Source organism: Rhinopithecus bieti, unplaced genomic scaffold (genome assembly GCF_001698545.2).
Source record: "Rhinopithecus bieti isolate Rb0 unplaced genomic scaffold, ASM169854v2 scaffold_19610, whole genome shotgun sequence".
Taxonomy (NCBI): domain Eukaryota; kingdom Metazoa; phylum Chordata; class Mammalia; order Primates; family Cercopithecidae; genus Rhinopithecus; species Rhinopithecus bieti.
This window is the reverse complement of record NW_016809486.1, coordinates 268,664-289,615: the sequence shown is the minus strand read 5'-3', so window position 1 is coordinate 289,615 and position 20,952 is coordinate 268,664. Positions and strand designations below refer to the sequence as shown.

The 20,952-nt window shown below is 47.2% G+C and overlaps 1 protein-coding gene across 3 annotated transcripts in view; it reads left to right on the top strand.

The window, feature by feature from the left end:
- Positions 1–20,952, top strand: part of RPH3A (rabphilin 3A) — a 118,283-nt gene that overhangs the window by 58,284 nt on the left and 39,047 nt on the right. For all 3 annotated transcript variants that reach the window (XM_017889535.1, XM_017889534.1, XM_017889536.1), the window contains exon 5: positions 3,759–3,905. In XM_017889535.1, coding sequence (XP_017745024.1) covers positions 3,759–3,905 — 147 coding nt within the window. The remainder of the gene's footprint in view (positions 1–3,758; positions 3,906–20,952) is intronic.

Here is a 20,952-nt window from a genome sequence, read left to right as displayed (position 1 = left end):
AGGAGTCCACTGTATCCTTTAAAAGTAATAGGAAGAAACAGCAGGCTGAGGGGCATTGGCACACCAAATGGAAGATCTTCCCAACAGCATGGCACAGACTCTGCATAAAGAGAGTGAGGCCTCCATCACAGGAGGCATTCAAGCAAGGATGAAAGGATATCTGCCAGGAATGCCACAGCAGGCAGACTTCAAAGTGATCCCCACCTCTTGGTGTTCATGCCTTTGTGTAATGCCCTGACCCTGAGTGTGGGCAGGACCTGAGCCTTGCTTCTAGCCTATAGAATACAGCAAAGGGGATGAGCTGTCACTCTTGGGATCACATTATGTTATATAAGACTCTGTCTCGGGTGACAGGAGCTAGAGATTCTCCTTGTGGACTTGATGAAGGAAGTGGCCCACACAATGGGATCAGAGAGGTCCACATGATTAGGAAATGTAGGCAGCCTCTAGGACCTGGGGTAGGGACTCTCTCAATAGCCAACAAAAGCCATGGCCCTGGGTCATACAGCTGAGAGCAAATTAATTCTGCCAATGAATTTTTGCTTAGAAGCTAATTCTTCCCCTCTCAAGCCTCCAGATGAGAACATGGCCCAGCCCATACCATGATTGCATCCTTGTGAAATCCTGAGCGGAAGACCCGGTTAAGCCAAGCCCAGACTCCTGACCCCCAGAAACTGAGAAAATAAATGTGTGTTAGTTTAAGCCCCTACATTTGTAAGAATGTGTCATGCAGCAATAGAACATGAATCCAGACACTGTGGGGAGGGTGCTACCAGTCTGTCTCTATCCTGCTGGACTGGGTTTCCTAGTTATCTGATAACAAATCATCTCAAAAAAGTGGCTTAAAATTACAGAAACCATGGATTATCCCTCACAGTTTCTGTGAGTAGGAATTGGAGGGTGGCTTGGCTGGGCAGCCCTGGCACAAGGTCATTCATACAGCTGCAGACATGTCACCTGGGGCAGCAGTTATCTGAAGGCTTCATAGGGGATCGAGGAGCCACTCACATAGCTGGCAGTTTGGTGCTAGCTGTTGGCTGGGGGCCTCAGTTCCCCTCCAAGTGGGCCTCTCCACGGAGCTGTTTGAGTGTCCTCACAACAAGGCAGCTGGCCATGTGGATACTTCAGTGTCTTTTATGATTTGGAAGCCACACAGCGTCACTTCCACTGTATTTAGTTGGTCACACCAGATCAGCCTTGATTCAGCATGGGAGGGGACCACACACAGGAGAGTAGGAATAACAGGAGGCAGGGACCTCTGGGGACCATCCTAGAGGCTGGTCATCATACTGGTCTTCTTTCCCTCCAGCATGCTGCCTGCTTGCTCTACTCCAGCTTTTGCAAAGAAAGTTTGGTGCCCTTTGCCAGACTCAATCTCTCCCCTACCTTCCATCACCGCTTCAGCTTATCTTTGAGGTCTCAGCAGAAGTCAGCCATAGCATTGTGGGGCCCAAAGCTTATATACTTAAGGGGCCCTCTTCAAGATCAAAAACAGAAAACCACGTTGCTTCTGCAAATTTTCCTAATCACATGACCATTGCTAGGGCCCATCCTAGGGCCTCAGGAGGTGCCTGTGCAAACAGGGGGCCCCAAAGCTTCATCTTCACCAGGATCACAATGAATTCTCCTCACTTCCTTAAGAAGTTCTGCCCAGTCTCTAAGATGAGTAACCTCCATTGCTTCAGTCTCCCTGCATGTCACCTGTATAATTAGGCATTTAACATCTCCTTTGGCCACCAGGGACCAGGTGTTATTCAAAACCTCTTTCTATGTACTTGCTGTCAGAGAATGATCTAAATGCCATGGACACAATAGAGAACCAGGGCCAGACAAGCTCCATGCCATCCTGTAATCTATGTTCTGGTGGGAGATAAAGGGGTAATAAATATATAACAAGAAAAAATTTGAAAGATAACTTCAGCTAGAGACGGGTGCAATGGAGAAAGTGAACCAGGGCAATGAGAGATCAAAGACAGCCTCTCTGAGACCAGGATGATGAGAGGGAAGATCCAGGGAGATAAGTGTCCTGGCAGGGGGAACAGCAAGCGCAAAGGACCTGAGACAAAAAGAAGACTTGGGTGTTTAAGATTGAGCAGAGAGGCCAGTGCGGCTGGAGCCTAGTGACCAGGGGAAGCAAGGGGCAATGAGGACAGAGGGATAGGTAAAGGACAGACCAGGTAGGACTTTGCAGAATAAGCAAGAAGTCTGGATTTTATTTTATTAAGGTAAAATTCACATACCATAAAAGTAATCACTGTAAAGCATATAATTCAGTGGCATTCAGTATCTTCGCAATGTTGTGCAGCCATCACTTCTGCCTAGTTCTGAGTTTTATTTTAAGTCAATGAGACACCACTGGAAAGTTCTGAGCAAGGGGTTTGAGCAGTGTTAGCATGTGCTCATCCCAGAGGTGTCCCATCCAAGGCCACACATGGGAAGGCAAGGTGTGTTTCCAGCAGAATTTCCCCAGGCCACGTTCTCCTTCCCTTTCTGGAAACAAGACTTGCCCCAAGACATCTGCTTCCCTTTTCCTTCAAACTCTTCCTTCTCTGCTCTTCAGAGCAGGCTAGCTAAGGTGGGGGGATGGCAGAAGAAGGGGAGGAGGGAGGAAGATGGGCTTTTAATTTCCAGCCTCCAATGTCAAAAGGCAATTTCATGCCTGCTGCTGTGATTAGGCTAGCAGAAGGGACCAAGGCTGGCGGCTAATGCAGGGCTGGCTCCTAAGGATTCAGAGTTCCTGATTTTTTTCCCGCATAGGGACAAGAATTTCTAGCGGTGTTCAACCCTGTCTTCCACTCCGGTGATACACCTCAGAGCCTTGGGGCGTGGACCATGGTGTTAGTGGAGAGGATACTAATTTGTCATAGACCACAGCCTTAACTCTGCTCCCAGCAGCCTCTGATTCTCTGAACCACTGCCGGGCACAGGTCCCATTCTTTCCATCTCGTGGAGGGTAAATATGCAGGATGCTCGGATCTGAATCCTGCCACTGCCACTTGTCAGCCACGCAACCTTGGGCAAGTGCTCTAATTTCTCCTTGCCTCAGCCTTCTCACCAGGAAATAAGGACACGAACAGCCCCTGCCTTGTAGGGGTGATGTGAGGATTAAATGAGGTAATGCAGGCACACGGGGGACTTGCATGAGAGATAATAAGCTGATGCGGTCACACAGTGGGCATGTGTGAGAGATAATTAGGTAATGTGGGCACCAATAGATGTTATGTCAGTGTTCGCTTAAAAAGAAAAGAAAAGCCAAAAAGAACACAAGATAGAACCCAAAATGTTACAAGAGCCTTTGAGGCTGGAAATCTAGACATTTATGTGAATTCAAGAGATTTTTACAACCTAGTTGGCAACCAGTTTAAACTTATTTTAAAACACTCTGTGGCCCCCAAAAGCCATCTCTCTGCCAGGCAGATGCTGTGGTCAACCTGGGACCCAGGGCTTCAGACTCTGCCTGTCAGGCTGACAGAAGTCTACTGTTCTAGAATCTTTTCTGAAATATCTTTACTCTCCAGGTTTCCATGAGCTTGCCTGAAAATGTCATGGAGCGTCTACTGTGTACTAAGCACATAAGCAAAATAAACTCATCAAAAGCCTAAGCGGGAAGTATGCGTGTCCCATTGCACAGAGGAGCAGACTGAGGCTCTGAGAGCTATAATCCTCGTGCCCACAGTTTCCCAGGCAGTGAGTTTCCCAGCAGGAATTTGAACTACTATTTTCCCTCCACCCTCACACCTTCCCAAATTTCTTTTCAGGCTCCAGGCAGGCTGGTCCGTCCACCCCAGTGGTCAGCCTGACAGGCAGAGGAAGCAGGAAGAGCTGACCGATGAGGAGAAAGAAATCATCAACAGGGTGATCGCCCGAGCTGAGAAAATGGAAGAGATGGAGCAGGAGCGAATCGGGTGAGGCTTACACTTCCCATTCACCCCAGAGCCGCTGAGGCAGGAGGGTGTGCTGGGCCGGAGCAAGGCTTTGGCCTGGAACAGGGTGTGCTGGGCTGCCTCCGGGCTTTGCCATTTGTGACTTATGGGGCCACCTCCCTGCCCCCGCTCTGACTTCCCCACTGGCAGATGTGGGATCTTTGTTGCATGAGGTGGGAGAGCTGGGAGAAGAGAAAAGGGACTAGAGGAGAGAGTGGGCTGCGAGTGAGGAGTTTCTTGGCTGGGGGTGCATTGAAGAAGGGGCAGGGGGAGGGTATGGTGATAGGGAAAGGGGAGATGTCATTGGAGGCTTCAAGAAGTGGGGTGGGTGTGAGCATGAGGTGTCTCAGCTAATCACAGCTGCATAGGGATGTGTTCTAGAAATGAGAGCCATGTCGGTGTCAGAAGGTACAGCTGAGGGCAAGGTTAGGAGGACAGAGAGTAGGTAAAAAAGAGTGTGTAAAAGAGAGAGCATGTCTGAAATTACTTATACAGGACAATTGGAGAAACCAGTCCTATAAGGGTCAGACAGCATGTGAGTGAGGAAGCAGAGGTTAACCTGATGGGTCCGGACTCCAAGAACCCAGGGTCCCATGCCATGTCCCTACTTGCCTACTGTGGATCTTGGGCAAGTTGCTTGACCTCTCTGAGCCCCAGTTTGCTCACTGGCAGAATGGGGGAAATAACAGTAATTATCCTATAAGACTCTTGTAAGCGTTGAGATGATGCATGCACAGTTTCTGACCCAGGCTCTGGTGACACTATGTGTTTAATAAATGGTAGGAAGGAGGGGAAAGTGGGGCTCAGAGGGAAGGGATAATGAAAACATGTTTGGGAGAGAAGCAAGGCTTATAAGAAGGATGTGTGATGAGTGGAAGAGAGTGACAAAATCAATGAGCAGGGCCAATACCAGAGAGCAAGGAGTGGCATGGGTGTGGGCTGGAGCTGAGGGACTGGGGAACATGTGGGGCATCATCAAGGTGGGAGAGTAACTTAGAGAAGGGAGTGAGGGTATGTGTTTGGGGAGCTTTTGGTATAAATGGAGACTTTGGCTGCCGGGATACAGAGAGGCCATTGAAGTAGTCTTCCTAGATCCAAATATCAAACAGGAAATGGGAAGGCAGGATGCTGGAACACCACCACCACCCTATGCCCTTCCCCAATCCCTCCTGCCGGGGACAGCCATTGCCAACTGCTTACAATGGATTTAGGCACTGAGGTGCCTACTGATCTCCCTATCCAGACCCTCAGCCGGGGGTTAACGAGGTTCTTGGATGGAAAATGATGCTCTGGGGATGCAGGAAGTGGATGCCTTTGGTTTGATCCAGATAATTGCGCTCAGGGCAGGCTGGGAAAATCAGAGGTGTTGTTGACAAGTGACAAACAAACCTCAGGATGTGTCAGAGGATGTGTCAGCTTCACACGTGACCCTCTGTCAGCCTCCTCGGGTGGTCACCAAGCAGATGGGTCTGAGAGGCTTGCTTATGGGGTTAGGTTTCTATTTTGCTTTGCTTTTTAAAAGATGTTTCAGGAGTGAAAAGTTCTCCAGGCTGGCAGTGTGTATGCGTGTGTGTATGCATGTATGCACGCATGTGTGCATGCACGTGCATGTGTGTGTGCACACGTGCATATATGTGTGTGCATGTATGTGTGTGCATATGTGTGTGTCTTCATACAGCGATGGGCCTCAGTCATGAGGGAAGGAAATGTATGTATGCTAAAGGTAAACAGTGAAAACAAGAACTCTGCTCAACCTTTTTCTTGCATGGCACTTATCACCAACTATCACATTTTATATTTCACATATTTTCTTTAACTATTGTATGTCTCTCCCCATTAGATTAAGATTCCTAAGGATAGATATTTTTGCCGGTTTTGTTCACTGCTGTATTCCCAAAGCCTGGTATATAACAGGTGCACAGCAAAATATTTGTGAGTGAATGAATGAACATGGAAGATGAGGCTGTCTCCCAACTTCTTTCTACGTTGCCTGTGGCCAAGAGGCTTGGGGGTTTATAGTCTTATCCAGGGTCCAAATTCCCAGGGAAAGTACTCTGACTGTCTTATGTCAGATACTATCCCTTGTCCAATCAACTGCAGCCAGGCATGCCAAGCCCTGTTGTATCAACATGGCCACTGGGCTGCCTCTGGGGGTCAGGTTAAGGAGGTCTTTGTGGACTGAGCAGATCCCAGCTTAAATGATATAGAACAGGGTAAATGGGGTCCCTGTTTTATCTTCAATGCCCTGCTGTATTCTCCCTACCAACCTGGTGACATGGCGCAGAGCATTGTGGTTAAGAACTGGGGTTGCCAAGTCAGAGAGACCTCGGTCCAAATTCCAGTTCTGCCACTTACCCACTGCATGCCCTTAGATAAGCCACTTTACCTCCCTGTGCCTCAGTTTCCTCATCTGCAAAATGGGGATAACATTATCACATACATCTGGGTGAGTATTTAATCAGCATGCAAAGGATTATTGTGGTGCCTTGTACAAAGTACATACTTAAATAGTGGCAATTATTTAATTGTGAGGTTTGTTTGTTTTTTTAATGAGAAAGCTGATTGTTGACACTAGCTGAAGCCTTTGTTCTAGAAGTCTGCCCTGAGACTCCTGTTTGGCAAGTCCTGAAACTCTAGCAGCCCCTGGCTTCCCCTGAAGGAGATTTGAGAGGCTTCCAGGGGAGCTTGGGCCAAGTCTTTGGTGACAGAATGTCCCTTTGCTGAGACAGTGTGTTTTCTGCCTGGCTTCCCAGAGTGGGGAGGACAGTCCCGGAAGATTCTGGCTGTGGTTGTTCCACAGTGCCCTTCCTGCAGCCAGCCCTTGCTGGTAGCATCGCCAGAGGCAAACCCAGTGCTATTTGTGTCTTATAAGCTCAAACCTGCCCTGACTACTGTTCCACCCACACTTCCCTGGGAGGGGATCAGAGAGCAGTCAGATGAAAGCCAAGTGAAACATCAGACATGGAGCCAAACTGAAAATGGGGGTGCTAACTGGGGCTCCCACTGCAGAACATGAGGATCTCAGTTAGTGAGCTCTGGGAATCTCAGTTTCCCCATCGATCAGATGACTCAGTCTCTTTCTCAGGATTCTTTCTGCGCAGACTCTACAGTATTTTGGGGGTGTCTGGTGAGGGGCCTCACACCCTATTGTTGGCTGTACCTCTCAGAGTAAATGAGCTCCTTCTATGTTAAAATTTCCCATGTAGCTCTGTCCCTTACTGGGTCTGGACATCAGCCCCATGATGCTGAATGTTCTTTTTTATTACCTGAGTGAAAGCTGTCTGGGAGAGTTATGAAATCACTGTCAATAAACATGATAAATAATCATCATGATGGGTGTCATTTATTAAGCACTTACTATGTGCCAAGCCCATGTCTAAAAACTTCATTTGAATTAACTCATTAACTGCTCCTCTCAACCCTGTCAAGTAAGCTATTATTATCCCCATTTTGCAGGTGAGGAAACTGAAGCTCAGCCAACTTAGGTTATTTGCCCAAGGTCATATGCAGGCAAGGTACACATCCCTATTTGGCTGACTCCCGGAACTATGCCTTTAAATGTCTCAGATGTTTTTCCTGAAGATGTGTTCCCAAATTCCTAGGCTCTGCAGAGCATGGAAATTTTAATTACTCAGGTTTGGAGGGGACATTTTGAGAACTAGAAGCTGAAACCCTTTCTGTGCTGGCCCAATGATTATTTCCAGCTCTTATTAACCTGTCCGTACCTTCCAAAGCTGCCAGGGATAGTCTGTGTGCTGCTGTGGTTCTGAGAGTTCCAGGAGAGAAATGCCCTCAGGCTTCCCAGGAAGCATTGCCTCCCTGGGGCAGTTTTGCAAGAGTTAGCTGCCGCAGGGAGCCCCAGGCCATGCACAGCAACCCAGAGCCGCTTCATTCTATGGAGCTCATGTACTTCTGCCAGGAAGAATCTAAATCTTCACTCACCACTTAGCTCACAACCCAGCTCTGTTCTCTTCAGCATCCCAGGAGGGAGAGAGGATGGCCAGAAGAGAAACTCATTAACCAACCTCATTTTGCCCCCACATTTCTTATATAAGTGCCAAGTGGGATTTCAGAGTTTATTTTGCATGCCCGACTGCTACAGACTTTCTATATTAGTTAGGACACTTTGCTTACAAGAAAGGAAACTAATTCCAGCTAGGTTGTTTCAGTCATCTATTGCAATATAACAAACCACCCAAAACTTTGTGGCTTAGAGCAAAACAGTGTATTATTTTTCATGATTTTATGGGTTAAGGATTCAGACAGAGCTCTGCTGGGCAGGTTTTCTGTTCCAGAAGACATGGGCTGGGTTTGCTCACTCAGCTGCATTCAGCCGGTGGTTGGGTTGGGCTGGAATGTACAAGAAAGCTTTACTCCCCTGTCTGTAGGTTGGTGCTCTTCAGATAGCCCCTCTCTTTGCATTTCATCCTTCCTTATTCATTAGTCTGGCCTGAGATCTTTTACATGGCAGTTGGACCCCAAGGGAACAAAGATAGGTATTGCCTGGTCTCTTAACAGTGAGGTCTGGAACTGGCAGGTATCACTTTCTATTGAGGACAGGAAATAGATCCTATCTCCTTATGTGATAACTGTCATGTGCATGCAGAGGAGGAAGGCATTACTGGTGGCTATCTTTATCCCATTATGCAGAAAAAGAAATTTAATATAAGGATTCATACATATCTCCAGGGATCTGAGGACAAGAACTCAGCCTAGCCTCATGAAAGGCCTACTTCTCATCCCACATATTAGAAAATATAGCCATGCTAGCTAGAGCCTCCCAGTTTTTATAGCTCTTCTTAGTCTCAATCCCAAATTCCCAGGGAAGGAACTCTGATTGACCTAGCTCGCCTTAGATGCCTGCCCCTCATCCTATCAGCAATGGTCAGAGGTGCCAGGCTAGACACACGTGGCTGCTGAGTACTTCTCCTGAGCATAAAAGGGCCCCGTTGTGAGTTGCAAAGCCACACGTAGGTTACTCACAGGACTTTTAGAATGTATTAAGTTTGGAATTAGACATTTGCCTCCAGAATTGGTTTGCATTTCCACCTCTCTCCCTGGCATTGGTAAGGCCCTCTTTATCCTTACTCTGTTTCTCTCTGTCCAGAGCCTCTCAAAGGCATTTGCTCACATACGTTGCCTGTGAAGGGACTGGCAGCTGGGTGGATTCCATTCGAGGTCGGCTTCCTTAAACAGATGGGCCCAAAAAAGTAATTAGGATTTGTCATTAACCTTGGCATCCAGACGCCGTGATAGAGGAGGAAGTCAGAGAGACTTCTTGTTGACAGGATCTGTCGCACCCCTATCACCTTCCCATCTTGATTCCACCTTCCCCTGTGTTTTTGGCACATATTTTTTCCAAAATATGGACAGAGGGAGAAGTGAATAATGATGCCTGGAACTTGCTACGTCTAATTAGGCAGACATTTGTCCTATGACTTGACAAGCTGACCATAAGCCAGGTCATACTCTCCTCTTTCTAAAGGAGGACTCCTCTCCCACATTTAAACCTAAAGTCTTAAACCTTCTATGGATGGGAGTCAGGGACTTGGGGGCATTCTGATAATATCAACATATTTATGTATGTGTCTATGTGCATTTTTTTTCTCAAGAAACATAGATTTCATCAAGTCTGGGGGGACTCTGAACCTCCCAGTGTTGAGAATTATTGAGTAGTACCTCAGTTTTCTCAGGGATTGGACCAGTGCTTTTTCCAACGTCCAGCTAGCCCTAACATGTTACAGAATCTGTTTGTGTAAGATGAAAATACGGTTGGGCATAGTAGCTCATGCCTGTAATCCCAGCACTTTGGGAGGCCGAGGCGGGGGGATCAATTGAGGCCAGGAGTTTGAGACCAGTCTGGCCAACATGGTGAAATCCCGTCTCTACTAAAAATACAAAAATTAGCTGAGTGTGGTGGCTCATGCCTGTAATTCCAGCTACACGGGAGGCTGAGGCACAAGAATCATTTAACTCAGGAGGCAGAGGTGGCAGTGAGCTGAGATCATGACACTGCACTCCAGCCTGGGTGACAGAGCGAGACTCTGTCTCAAAAAAAAAAGAAAGAAAGAAAGAAAGAAAGAAAGAAAGAAAGAAAGAAAGAAAGAAAGAAAGAAAGAGAAAGAAAAGATGTGCAACACATTAAGGAAAGTAACTTAACCCAATCATTTGGGGAATTAACATTTGGGGAATTTTTCTTTTTTCATATAAAAGCAAAGATTTTTTTACTTGGGAGGCTGAGGCAGCAGAATTGCTCGAGCCTGGGAGGCAGAAGTCTCAGTGAGCCACCTAGATCATACCACTGCACTCCAGCCTGGGCAACAGAGCAAGACTGTCTACAAAAAAAAAAAAGATCAAAATAGAAGTTTTCTGGATTCCTTAATTAGCTCGATGCCTGCTATAAAAGAGAGAACAAATACATGTTGAATGAATAATGTTTACTAAGTGAACCATAAACCCAACTAAGATGCTTATCAAATCACTTTACCCTTACAGCCTCCCTCATGGCCTCCCTGACCTCATCTGTAAAATGGGAAGTTGGACGGGGTAGTCTTCAAATCCCTCTAGCCCAGGGCTTCTCAAGTTCAGCACTATTTATGTTTTGGGACAGATAATCCTTTGTGTGGGGGCTGTTTTGTGCATTGTAGACTGTTCAGCAGCATCTCTGGTCTCTACCCACTAAGATGCCTGGTTTAACTCCCTACCCAGTTGCAACAACTAAAAATGTCTCCAGACACTGCTCAATGCCTCTAGGGGCAAAGTCACCCCCTGTTGAGAACCACTGCTCTAGCCCTTTTGTTGGTGGAGAAGGAATGGGAGATGAAATGGACTGCGATTTTTCGTGCAATCATACTCAACTTCTAGCAAAATAATCATAAGAAACTGCTTTTATTGGCATCATGTGCCAGCACTGTGCTCAGAGCTTTATGTAGATTCATTTATGTAATCTTCACAGGAATCCTATGCAATAGAATATATTACAATCATTCCCATTTTACAGATGAGGAAACTGAAGAACAGAGAGGTTTAGCAGATTGCCCAGAGTCACACAGTTAATACGTGGTGGGACTGGGATTATAAATCCAGGCTGGCTGGCTCCAGGATTGGCTCCTATTCTGCTATTCCATAGAGAAACAAACACTTATTTCCAAGCCCTGTGCTAGGAACTTTCAAATATCACATATTTCCTTTAATCCTCATAATGTCCTCGCTGAGAGACAGACAATCATCTCTGCTTTACAGCTGAGTAAACCAAAGCTCAGGGAAGTTAAGCCACTTGCCCAGAGGCACACAGCCTTTATGTGGCCAAACCAGACTTTGAACTTGAATTTGTCTTTCCACTTTATCCTATTGCTTTTGGGGAGTACAGGTGGGAAAGGCAACTGATGGACGATTTCGGGGATTCAGAGAAGTCAGTAATTACAGGGTATCTCAAACATTTATTGAAGTTAATTGATCGTTTCATATGTTTCTTCATTCAGTTGAACAGTTCATTCCTCTTTACCACAGTGACCCTTGGCCCCTTCAGGCCTCAGCACCACATTCTCCCAACTCGATTTTTCATGACAGGAAAGAGCAGGGAGAGGGGTCAGAAAGAACCCCAACCAAAGCACTGACATGAAACAAAGATTTCGTTCTAGCATCTGGGGAGCTGGACCTAACTTCCAGATCCAGTTCTTCCACTCTTGAGCTGTGTACACTTGGGCAAGTGAGTTCCCCTCTGTGTGCCTTGGTTTCCCCATCTGTAAAATGGGAGTGAATAATAGAGCTTCTCTCCCAGATTGTTGATGGCTTAAGGAAAACAATGCATATAGAGTACTTAGCACAGCACCTGGCACAGTAAACACTCCGAAACAGCAACCACAACTATTGCTGTTCCCGGGTTTGTCATGACACAGCACCTTGCCCAGCATGGACTGCACTAGCCCAGCTGAGCCCTCCAGTGGTCTTTCTTGGCTCCCTCGTCTCCAACTCTGAACCGAGGTGACCTCCTTCCCCAAAGTGCTGAGGCCCAGGCAGGAATCCCATTCACCAATCCCTCAAGGAGACAGATTGAGATCTAGGGCTCCCCAGGCAGTGACAGTAACAAACAACAGGGAGAATTAATGAGTCTGAAATGCACACGCCCTGCATGCCAGCATGTGGCTTCCTGACGGAGCAGCTCAGTCATTTAAGGACAGGTTCCTGAGAGACCCTGGCATTACAGCCTCAGGCCAGCCCCCATCAGAGCAGCCATTTCCCCACTCACAGCAGATGGTGCAATTTTGACTTCAGAAAGTGCCAACTTTAATAAACTCAACAGTAATATCCCCCTACTTGGCAATTAGGGTGAGGTGAAGAGCGAGCAGGGATTCTGGAATTGATGGTGTGGTGTGTGGTGTGTGTGTGGGGTGTGTGTGTGTGTGAAAGAGAGAGAGAGAGAGAGAGAGAGAGAGAGAGAGAGAGAGACAGAAAAAGAGGCAAAGATCAGAGAGAGACAGAGAGGGACAACATGACATTGTACCCATTCTCCCACTTTGCTGCATTTTTCTGAATGGTGAAATCGTGGTCAACCACTGCTTCTAAAGGCAGCTGCTCTGGCTCCATCCCATGAGTTGGTGGATCCCCAGCTTTTAGCCATTTCCTCTGCTGATTCAGAGATTGGCACATAAACCCATCACACTGGGGTAAGCAGGGTGCAGGGTGTCTTTTCCAGGCTCTGCTGCACACCACATGAAGCCTACTTTCTGGTACAATTGTACATCCATTAACCTTTTCCTCAACATTCATCAAGATGTTGCAGCAGTACAGGAAAGCTCAAAAGTAGTTACTTGAAAGTTTCTGAGGTCAGTTTGGGGCTTTTTGTGGGAGGTTGAGCATCAGAAATAAGCAGAGGTCGGTCCTCCACTGGGCTTATGGCCTTACTCGAAGAAGGCAGCTGATTGGATCTGATCTCTCTGCAAGAGCAGTGTGTGCAGACATGCATGTAAAAGTGTATTCTTGCATGTAGGTTCTAATCATACATGTGCGTGTGTGTGTGTATGTGCATGCATGCTCATAGCCGTATGTACACGTGCCTCTACAGGCATACCTGTGGGTGTATATGTGTGGGCGCATGTGTCATCTGTGTGTCTGTGTGTGTGTGGGTGTGTTTGGTGATAGGCACTTGAGTCCTATAAATTTCTAATCAATGCAGCCCCTTTAAAAGCTTTAGAAAGACAGATTTCACAGGCAGATGATAGCATCCTGGATACCCAGAAAAAATGTGAGTACCGAGATGTATAAAACCCACAAATTTCCAGAATAAATAATTAGCAGCAACCATTACTGAATCGTTACCATGTTCTGGGCATTTTACAAACTAAAAAAAAACTATCTCATTTTACCTTTGCAACAATCCTAAGAGGTAAGGGCTTTGTTTTCCCTAATTTACAGATAAAGAAATTGAAGCTCGGAAAGGTTAAGTAGCTTTCCTGGGGTCACAGAGCTAGGAAGTGGCAAAGTCCAGATATGGGGCCAGGCAAGCTCACTCCAGAATTGGCACCCCAACCCCTGCATCATAACTGCTTCCTACTACTAATCCTGAAAGTGTGCACGTCTGCAGGAGTGTGTGTGTGTCTGTGTCTGCGTTGGCATGCCTGTGTATAGGGAGTCTACACTTTCTTGGGGCTGCATGTAAATACCTGAAGAAAGCAATTGGAACTTCACAGAGTTAAAAGCTTGACTTGTCTGACATCCACAGCCAGTCAGGGAGGAATTGTTCTGCAGAGGAGGGCTAAAGTTGGTTTCAGACCCAAATCAGGCTCTGGGTGACTTGATGGGGCAAAAATGTGGGTGTGGCAGGCAAAACAATGGCCTCCCCCAAAATGTCCACATTCCAATCCCTGGAGCTTGTGCGTATGTTACCTCCAGTGGCAAAAGGGTCTTTGCAGATGTGATAGTTGTGAATCTTGAGATGGGGAGATTATCCTGGATTATCCAGATGGACCCCATGTCATCACAAGGGTTTCCTGTGAGAGGGAACAGGAAGATCAGAGTCACGGAGAGATTAAAAGATGCCCTACTGCTGGTTTTGAAAATGGAGGAAGGGGCCATGAGCCAAAGAATGCAGCTGACTTCTAGCAACTGGAAAAGGCCTGGGAACAGATGCTCTCCTAGAGCCTCCAGAAGGAATGAAGCCCTGTCAACGCCTCGACTTTAGCCTTGACCTCTAGAGCTGTTAAGATAAATGTATATAGTCTAAGCCCCTAAGTTGTGATAGTTCATTCCAGCAGCCACAGAAAGCTAATACAGCGAGTGATTCCTTGAAACCTGCTGGCATGCAGTGGCATTTTGTGGCCCTCCTTCTGATATGCTCTTTTACCACCATTGAGTTAGACCCATTTGGACCAACCTTGTAGTTTCAAAGGACCTGATCAGCTCCATGTGTGGAGAAAGACCAGAAACCTGCTTGCTTCATTCCACCTGGAACAGCTGCTGCATCTGAAACTCTCACTGCACCAAGCCTCCCAAGGGCTCCATTCATTTGTTCAAGTGTTGTCTCTAAATGGGGCTGGGTGTGGTATCTAATACCTGTAATCCCAGCACTTTGGGAGGCTTTGGTGGGAAGATTGCTTGATTGAGCCCAGGAATTCAAGATGAGCCTAAGCAATATAATGAGACCTCATCTCTATAAAAAATAAAAAATAATAGCTGGACGTAGTGGCACGCACCTGTAGTCACAGCTACTTGAAAGGCTGAGGCGGGAAGATTGCTCGAGCCCAGGAGTTTGAGGCCACTGCACTCCAGCCCGGGTGACAGAGCTAGACCCTGTCTCAAAAAAAAAAAGGGCGGGGTGGGAAGTTGAATCTCCTCCACTGAAAGCCCTTGCATGCTGTCCCATCACTCTTCAATAAAAGGCCCTGCACGGAGTGGTCCCTACCATCTCTCCAGCCTCATCTCCCACCATTCAGCCTCCCAGCCATGCTGAGCACCTCTCACTTTCTTCGCATATGCTATTCCTTGGTTCCTCTGAGGACCCGTCCTGACTGTTCGTGTCTCTCTCTTGTGAGTTCTCAAAGCTGCTCATACTTGTCCTTCAGGGGACTTATGATGATTATGGCAATTTGCGTGTTTTTTGTTTTTTTTGTTTTTTTTTTTTTTTGAGACAGTCTTGCTCTGTCATCCAGGCTGGTGTGCAGTGGCGCAGTCATGGCTCACTGCAAGCCCTGCCTCCCGGGTTCACGCCATTCTCCTGCCTCAGCCTCCCAAGTAGCTGGGACTACAGGCGCCTGCCACCACGCCCGGCTAATTTTTTTTTTTTTTTTTTTTTTTTTTTTTGTATCTTTAGTAGAGACAGGGTTTCACCATGTTAGCCAGGATGGTCTCCATCTCCTGACATGATACGCCCGCCTCGGCCTCCCAAAGTGCTGGGATTACAGGCGTGAGTCACCACACCCGGCCACGTGATTTTTGAAACAATGTCCGATTTCTCACTTGAACACCAGCTCCATGAGGGCAGTGATCTTGTTGTTTTGCTACTGTTGCATCCTCACTGTCTACTTGGCACATAGTAGGTGCTCTATAAATGTTTGTCAAGTGAATGAATAGCCCGTCTGCCTCCATTGGGATGGCAAGGCCAGACCAAGTTGGGAACCTGCTTCCCACCACCTCCAGAGGCCATCCATTGGTGCCCAGAGGAGAGGACATACTCCTACATACTCCTGGTGCCTCTGGGAGCATCCTGGGAATTGGGATGTGCCCACCCGACTTCACTGAGTAACCAACAGCTCACCTTAAGCACCCAGCCTGGTGATGGATGTTCTCAGGATGCCAGGTGTGAGTAGTCATCATAAAGTTAATCAGGCATGTAAAGACATAGTAGTGAGTGTCAGCCACTTACAGGGTTCAGCTAATTGGGCACTTAATGTAAGAGAAAGGGATGGAGACATTAGATAGGTAAACAAAACCAGGCAGGCAAATAACACCAGGCAGCCAATGCAGACAAGGTCTACTCTTAGTCATCAAGGGTCCTTCCATTTCAAAAAAGAGAAGGAGAAATCTCAGTGCTTCTCTCTCAGGATCTGAGAATTCAGAATGCTGCACAAGAGCTGCAGCTCTTCTAACCTCTCTTATTAGAAGAGGTTTTTTCAAGGTCATTGACTGGCAAAGAGGTAGGATTCAAACCCATGTCTTTTAACCGTTGGCCACATGATCTCCATCTTCAAAAATGCACTTTCTTCTCTGATGTAAAAGTAATACATGCTCATTTTAAGAAAGTCAAGAGAGTATAGAGGAGTCCAGCGAGTTGGCTGCATTAAAGAGGGAAGTAAAAATTATCCATAGCCCCTCATTACCTGGTGATAATCGCTGTGAATATCTTGATGTGTTTCCTTCCTGATGTATATATACATATTTGAGTGCACACAATGGAGATATTCAGGTGAGCACATTTCAAACCCAAACTCACACCCTGTTCACAATCCTGCACTCTGGGTTTTTGTTTTTTTCCCACTTAACACAGCAAGAGGAACGTATTTCCATGGGATGTGCCTCACCACCTCCTTTCGTATTTCTTAAAGTGTAGCCAGGAATTCACCAGCAGATTCAAACAGGGAGCCGCTTTAAAATGCAGGTTCCTAGGCCTCCCCCAACCCCATAGAATTATTCTCTGAATATTGAACATTCTCCCCAGGTGATCTAGATATACCATACATTTTGGGAACATTCCCCCCACACAGTGGCTCTCAACAGGACTTCATGCTTAAATACTGATATCCAGGCAGAATTAGATCCATAGCTGAGAAGGTTTAGAGTCAGGGCCGGGCACTGGTGTTTTTCTTAACGCTGGCTGATTGACATGCAGTGAGGGTAGAGAGCGTCTCCGATACACATCTAGGGCTTCCCTGCCAAGACTGGTAAAAACATCTTTCTTCTGGGGTGAAGATGCTGAAATGTTTTATCACCAGGATAAAGACCCACTTGTGACACATGGTCCACCATGACCCAATTTTGACTTGGCTTCTTGCAAAGTTTTATTTCCTAGTTTAAAGTCTTAGGCTCTTGGGGTGTTCCATTTTGTGGTTCCAGCATTTGAGGCAGCAGGGTGCCCTAACAGGCAGGCTGCAGGAAGCTCCCTGCTCATTCCCGATCTTCTGAGGGAGAAGGAGGATTTGCGTGTTCCCACCTCACATGCATCCTCTTTATTGGTCTGTACTAAATTCATGGATAATGAGGGTCCCTCAGCTGAGACATCAGAGTAGTGATCTTAGTTCTGTTGCATTTCTGTGCCATTTGCTGCTGCTGATAGGAGCTAATGAGACACTCCCTGAATAACGTGTGTTCATGAGGCCTTTTGGCGTCCAAGAGTTAATGGTGAAAGGAACAGGCACTAGGTGGGGAGGCTGCAGTGTGGGTTTGCAAGTGACAGGCAAGTCCACAGCCTTCATTTTCAGGAAGAGGCAGAAAACCCTTTTAAGTTTCCTTAAAGCACAATGTGGTTTAGAATTGGATTTGTCCCACGCCCTCTTCCTGAGCTGCTTTGGCAAAGCTTGACTTGAGGCAGGAGGCTGTGGGGATTCATGGAAAGCAAAGATGATTGACTGAAGCAGAGAACTAGATTCTAGCCGTGGCTGAGTGACCCAGGCAAGCAGCCCACTCTCTCTGTGCTCTGAGACCCCAATGGTAGAGTGAGAAGAACACAATCTATTTTCTGACTAAGGCAGTTGATGAAGGTGAAAATAGTTGGGAGCAACTGTGTATAAGAAAATGTCCCCATGCAACTGCCATCCCTGCCTCCATGAGCCCACTTCATTGTCTCGTAAAATTTTATAATTCTATGGCATTGAAAGGCATCCTGACTTTTAACAGCTCTAGTCAACTTCAAACTGTTTTTTTAAAACCCTGGAACTGACTTTCTAAAGGAAATCTAATTCAATAGCCCAAACAAACAAAAGAGATCAATGCAGACATGCTCTGTATGGAATGAGGTGTGGTAACCCCTCAAATTCTCTCCCACCATGCTGCCACAGAGGTTGGCCCCTGAACTGGCTCTATGAAACCCTCAGGGTACCATGAAGCACAGTTTGACGACCACCGATACAACCCAATGCCTCCTATTTTCCAGATGAGGAAACAAGTCCAGAGAGGCAAAAGCCCAGATTAAAATCAAGATTTGTCAACTGCATGTTGAGGGTTCTTTGGGGAAACACAGTGATGGAGCATTGGTTGGTTATCTTGTCCCAACCTCGGGCAGTGAGAGGTGGATGGGCTGGAACCAGCCAGGGTAACTGCATATGTGCAGCTTGGTGCTTACTAATGATTGAGGGGCCTTTGGTGAGGGAAAGGCAGGGAAATCGAGCAGGGTGGAGGTTGGCTTGTTCAAGGCAATCCCCATGGCTCTACATGGCACATGGCTGTGTGCACAGCAGCATGGTGTAGCAGCTAAGAACAGGGACTTGGGAGCCCACTGCCTGGGTCTCAGTCCCAGCTTTCACCACTTCTTAGCTGTGTAACTGGCATAAACCACTTAACCTTTCTGTGTCTCAGTTTTCTCATGTAGTAAATGGAAACAAAAGTAATCCTTAGCTTCTAGTGTGACTGGGAGGAGTCATTAAGAAAATCCCTGTGGAGGGCTCACATCTATAAATCCCAATGCTTTGGGAAGCTAAGGCAAGAGGATCATGAGGCAATGAGTTTGAGACCAGCCTAAGCAACATAGTGAGACGCCATCTCTACAAAAAAAATTTTTTTAATTAGCCAGGCATGCAAGATCATACCCCTGCACTCCAGCCTGGGCCACAGAGTGAGACTCAGTCAAAAAAAAAAATTAGCCAGGCATGGTGGTACATGCCTGTAGTCCCAGCTCAGCTACTCGGGAGGCTGAGGCAGGAGGACTACTTGAAGTCAGGAGGTTAGTGCTGCAGTAAGCTGTGATCACATCATTGCACTCTGGCCTGGGTGACACAGCAAGGCCCTATCTCTAAAATAATAGTAACACTACATAAATAGAATGAGAAAATAAAATTTAAATAAAAGTCTGTGCCTGGCCCATAGTAAGTGCTCAGTAAACACCAGCTACTATTATTACAGGAGTTCTGAGACCATGGACTGGGAGCTTGTTCCTGGTTCCTGCCCACTCCCATCATCCTATAGAAATAACTTTTAGGGAAGATGGGGTGGGTGGGGGGAAAATGAAGAAGAATCGAGAAGAGCGTGCTGCCTTCAGCTCTGCACATCTTGCCTCCTCAAGTGGTTCTGTGCAATCTGGGTCACAGCGGAGGCTCCAGAGCCTGCAGGCTGCCTTTGCCTCTTCACTGGGCAGGACAGCACCTCTCTCGAATGGAACACAAAGGGAGAAGCTGTTATTTATAGCATTGTAAGTCAGAGCACTCTGAGGGTGTGGCAAGAGCAATGAGGGCCGTGGGAAGAGTCAGCATTAGGTGCCTGCCAGGCAGGGCTACCAGGGGCCCTCTGGGTGCTGTGATGCCCCAGTCCCTCCCACCGGCTCTCCCCTGCCATGTATGTACACAACTGGGACCCAGCCCATGGAGGGGTGGGTGGGGTCCAGCTCTATCTGGGTTCACTGGCTGTGTGTCTAGAAGGAGTCCTCATTTGAGGGATGGGCAAGGAGATGGCTTCAAGCTGGTGGGAAGTGACCCCTCCCCTATAAAAAACATCGAAGTGGAAACAGGATGCCACAGTCGTCATTCAGTGTGTGGTCTGAAACCAGTGGCATCATGTGGCACCACCTGGGAGCTTTCTAGAAATGTAGCACCTCAGGCCCCACCTCAGACCTGGTGTTTCAGAATCTGCATTTTAACAGGTCCCCGTGTCATCTGCGTGCACATTAAACGTAAGAAGTGCTGGGGCCATGCGTATGAGACATGGGTTCTAGGGGGTTTTTTGTTGTTGTTGTTGTTTGAGACAGAGTCTTGCTCTGTCGCCCAGGCTGGAGTGCCATGGCGCCATCTTGGCTCACTGCAACCTCCGCCTCCTGGGTCCAAGCAGTTCTCCTGCCTCAGCCTCTTGAGTAGCTCGGACTACAGATGCACACCACCACACCCAGCTAATTTTTTTGTATTTTTACTAGAGATGGAGTTTCACCATGTTGGTCAGCCTGGTCTCGAACTCCTGGCCTCAGGTGATCCACTCACCTTGGCCTCCCAAAGTGCTGGGATTACAGGCGTGAGCCACCAAGTCCAGTTATGGGTTCTAGTTTTGGCTCTGCCGCTTCCTAGCTGTGTGACCTTGGGTAAGTCATTTAGCTTCCCTGTGCCACTTTCCTCACCTGTAAAATGGCATACATAGTAGTATCTCCCTCCTGGAAGTGGGTGGCAATGCACTTCATGCCATGCTAAGCATATAGTGAGTACCACCGAATTGTAAGCTGTTATTATGCATGGCTTGACACTCAAGTCGCTTACTTTTGCTAATACACGTGTGGGGAGTGAGCTGCTCTTATTCATTCATTCATTGATTCAACCAGCATATACAAATCCTCACTACAGCCTAGGCACTGATCCAGCACTGGGCACACAGCAGGGAACAGAACAGACAAGGTGCCTGGCCCGGGGGAACTCGTAGCCCTGCAACAAACCAGAGACTGTTTCACAATCAGCTAATTACTTAATGCAGATAATCCCTGTAGTTAATTCCAAAGGTAACTAATGCTATGAGGAAGTACCAGGTTGCTAGTAGAGTGGATAAGATTGGTAGTCTGAGGAGGCTCTCAAGAGGGAGTGCTATTCTAAAGAATGAGGACACTTGGACCAGGCGCGGTGGCTCACGCCTGTAATCCCAACACTTTGGGAGGCCGAGGCAGGCAGATCACGAGGTCAGGAGATCAAGACCATCCTGACCAACATGGTGAAACTACGTCTCTACTAAAAATACAAAAATTAGCCCAGCGTGGCCATGTGTGCCTGTAGTCCCAGCTACTCAGGAGGCTGAGGCAGGAGAATTGCTTGAACCTGGGAGGCAGAGGTTGCAGTGAGTAGAGATCATGCCACTGCACTCCAGCTTGGGCGACAGAGTGAGACTCTGTCTCAAAAAAAAAAAAAAAAAAAAAAAA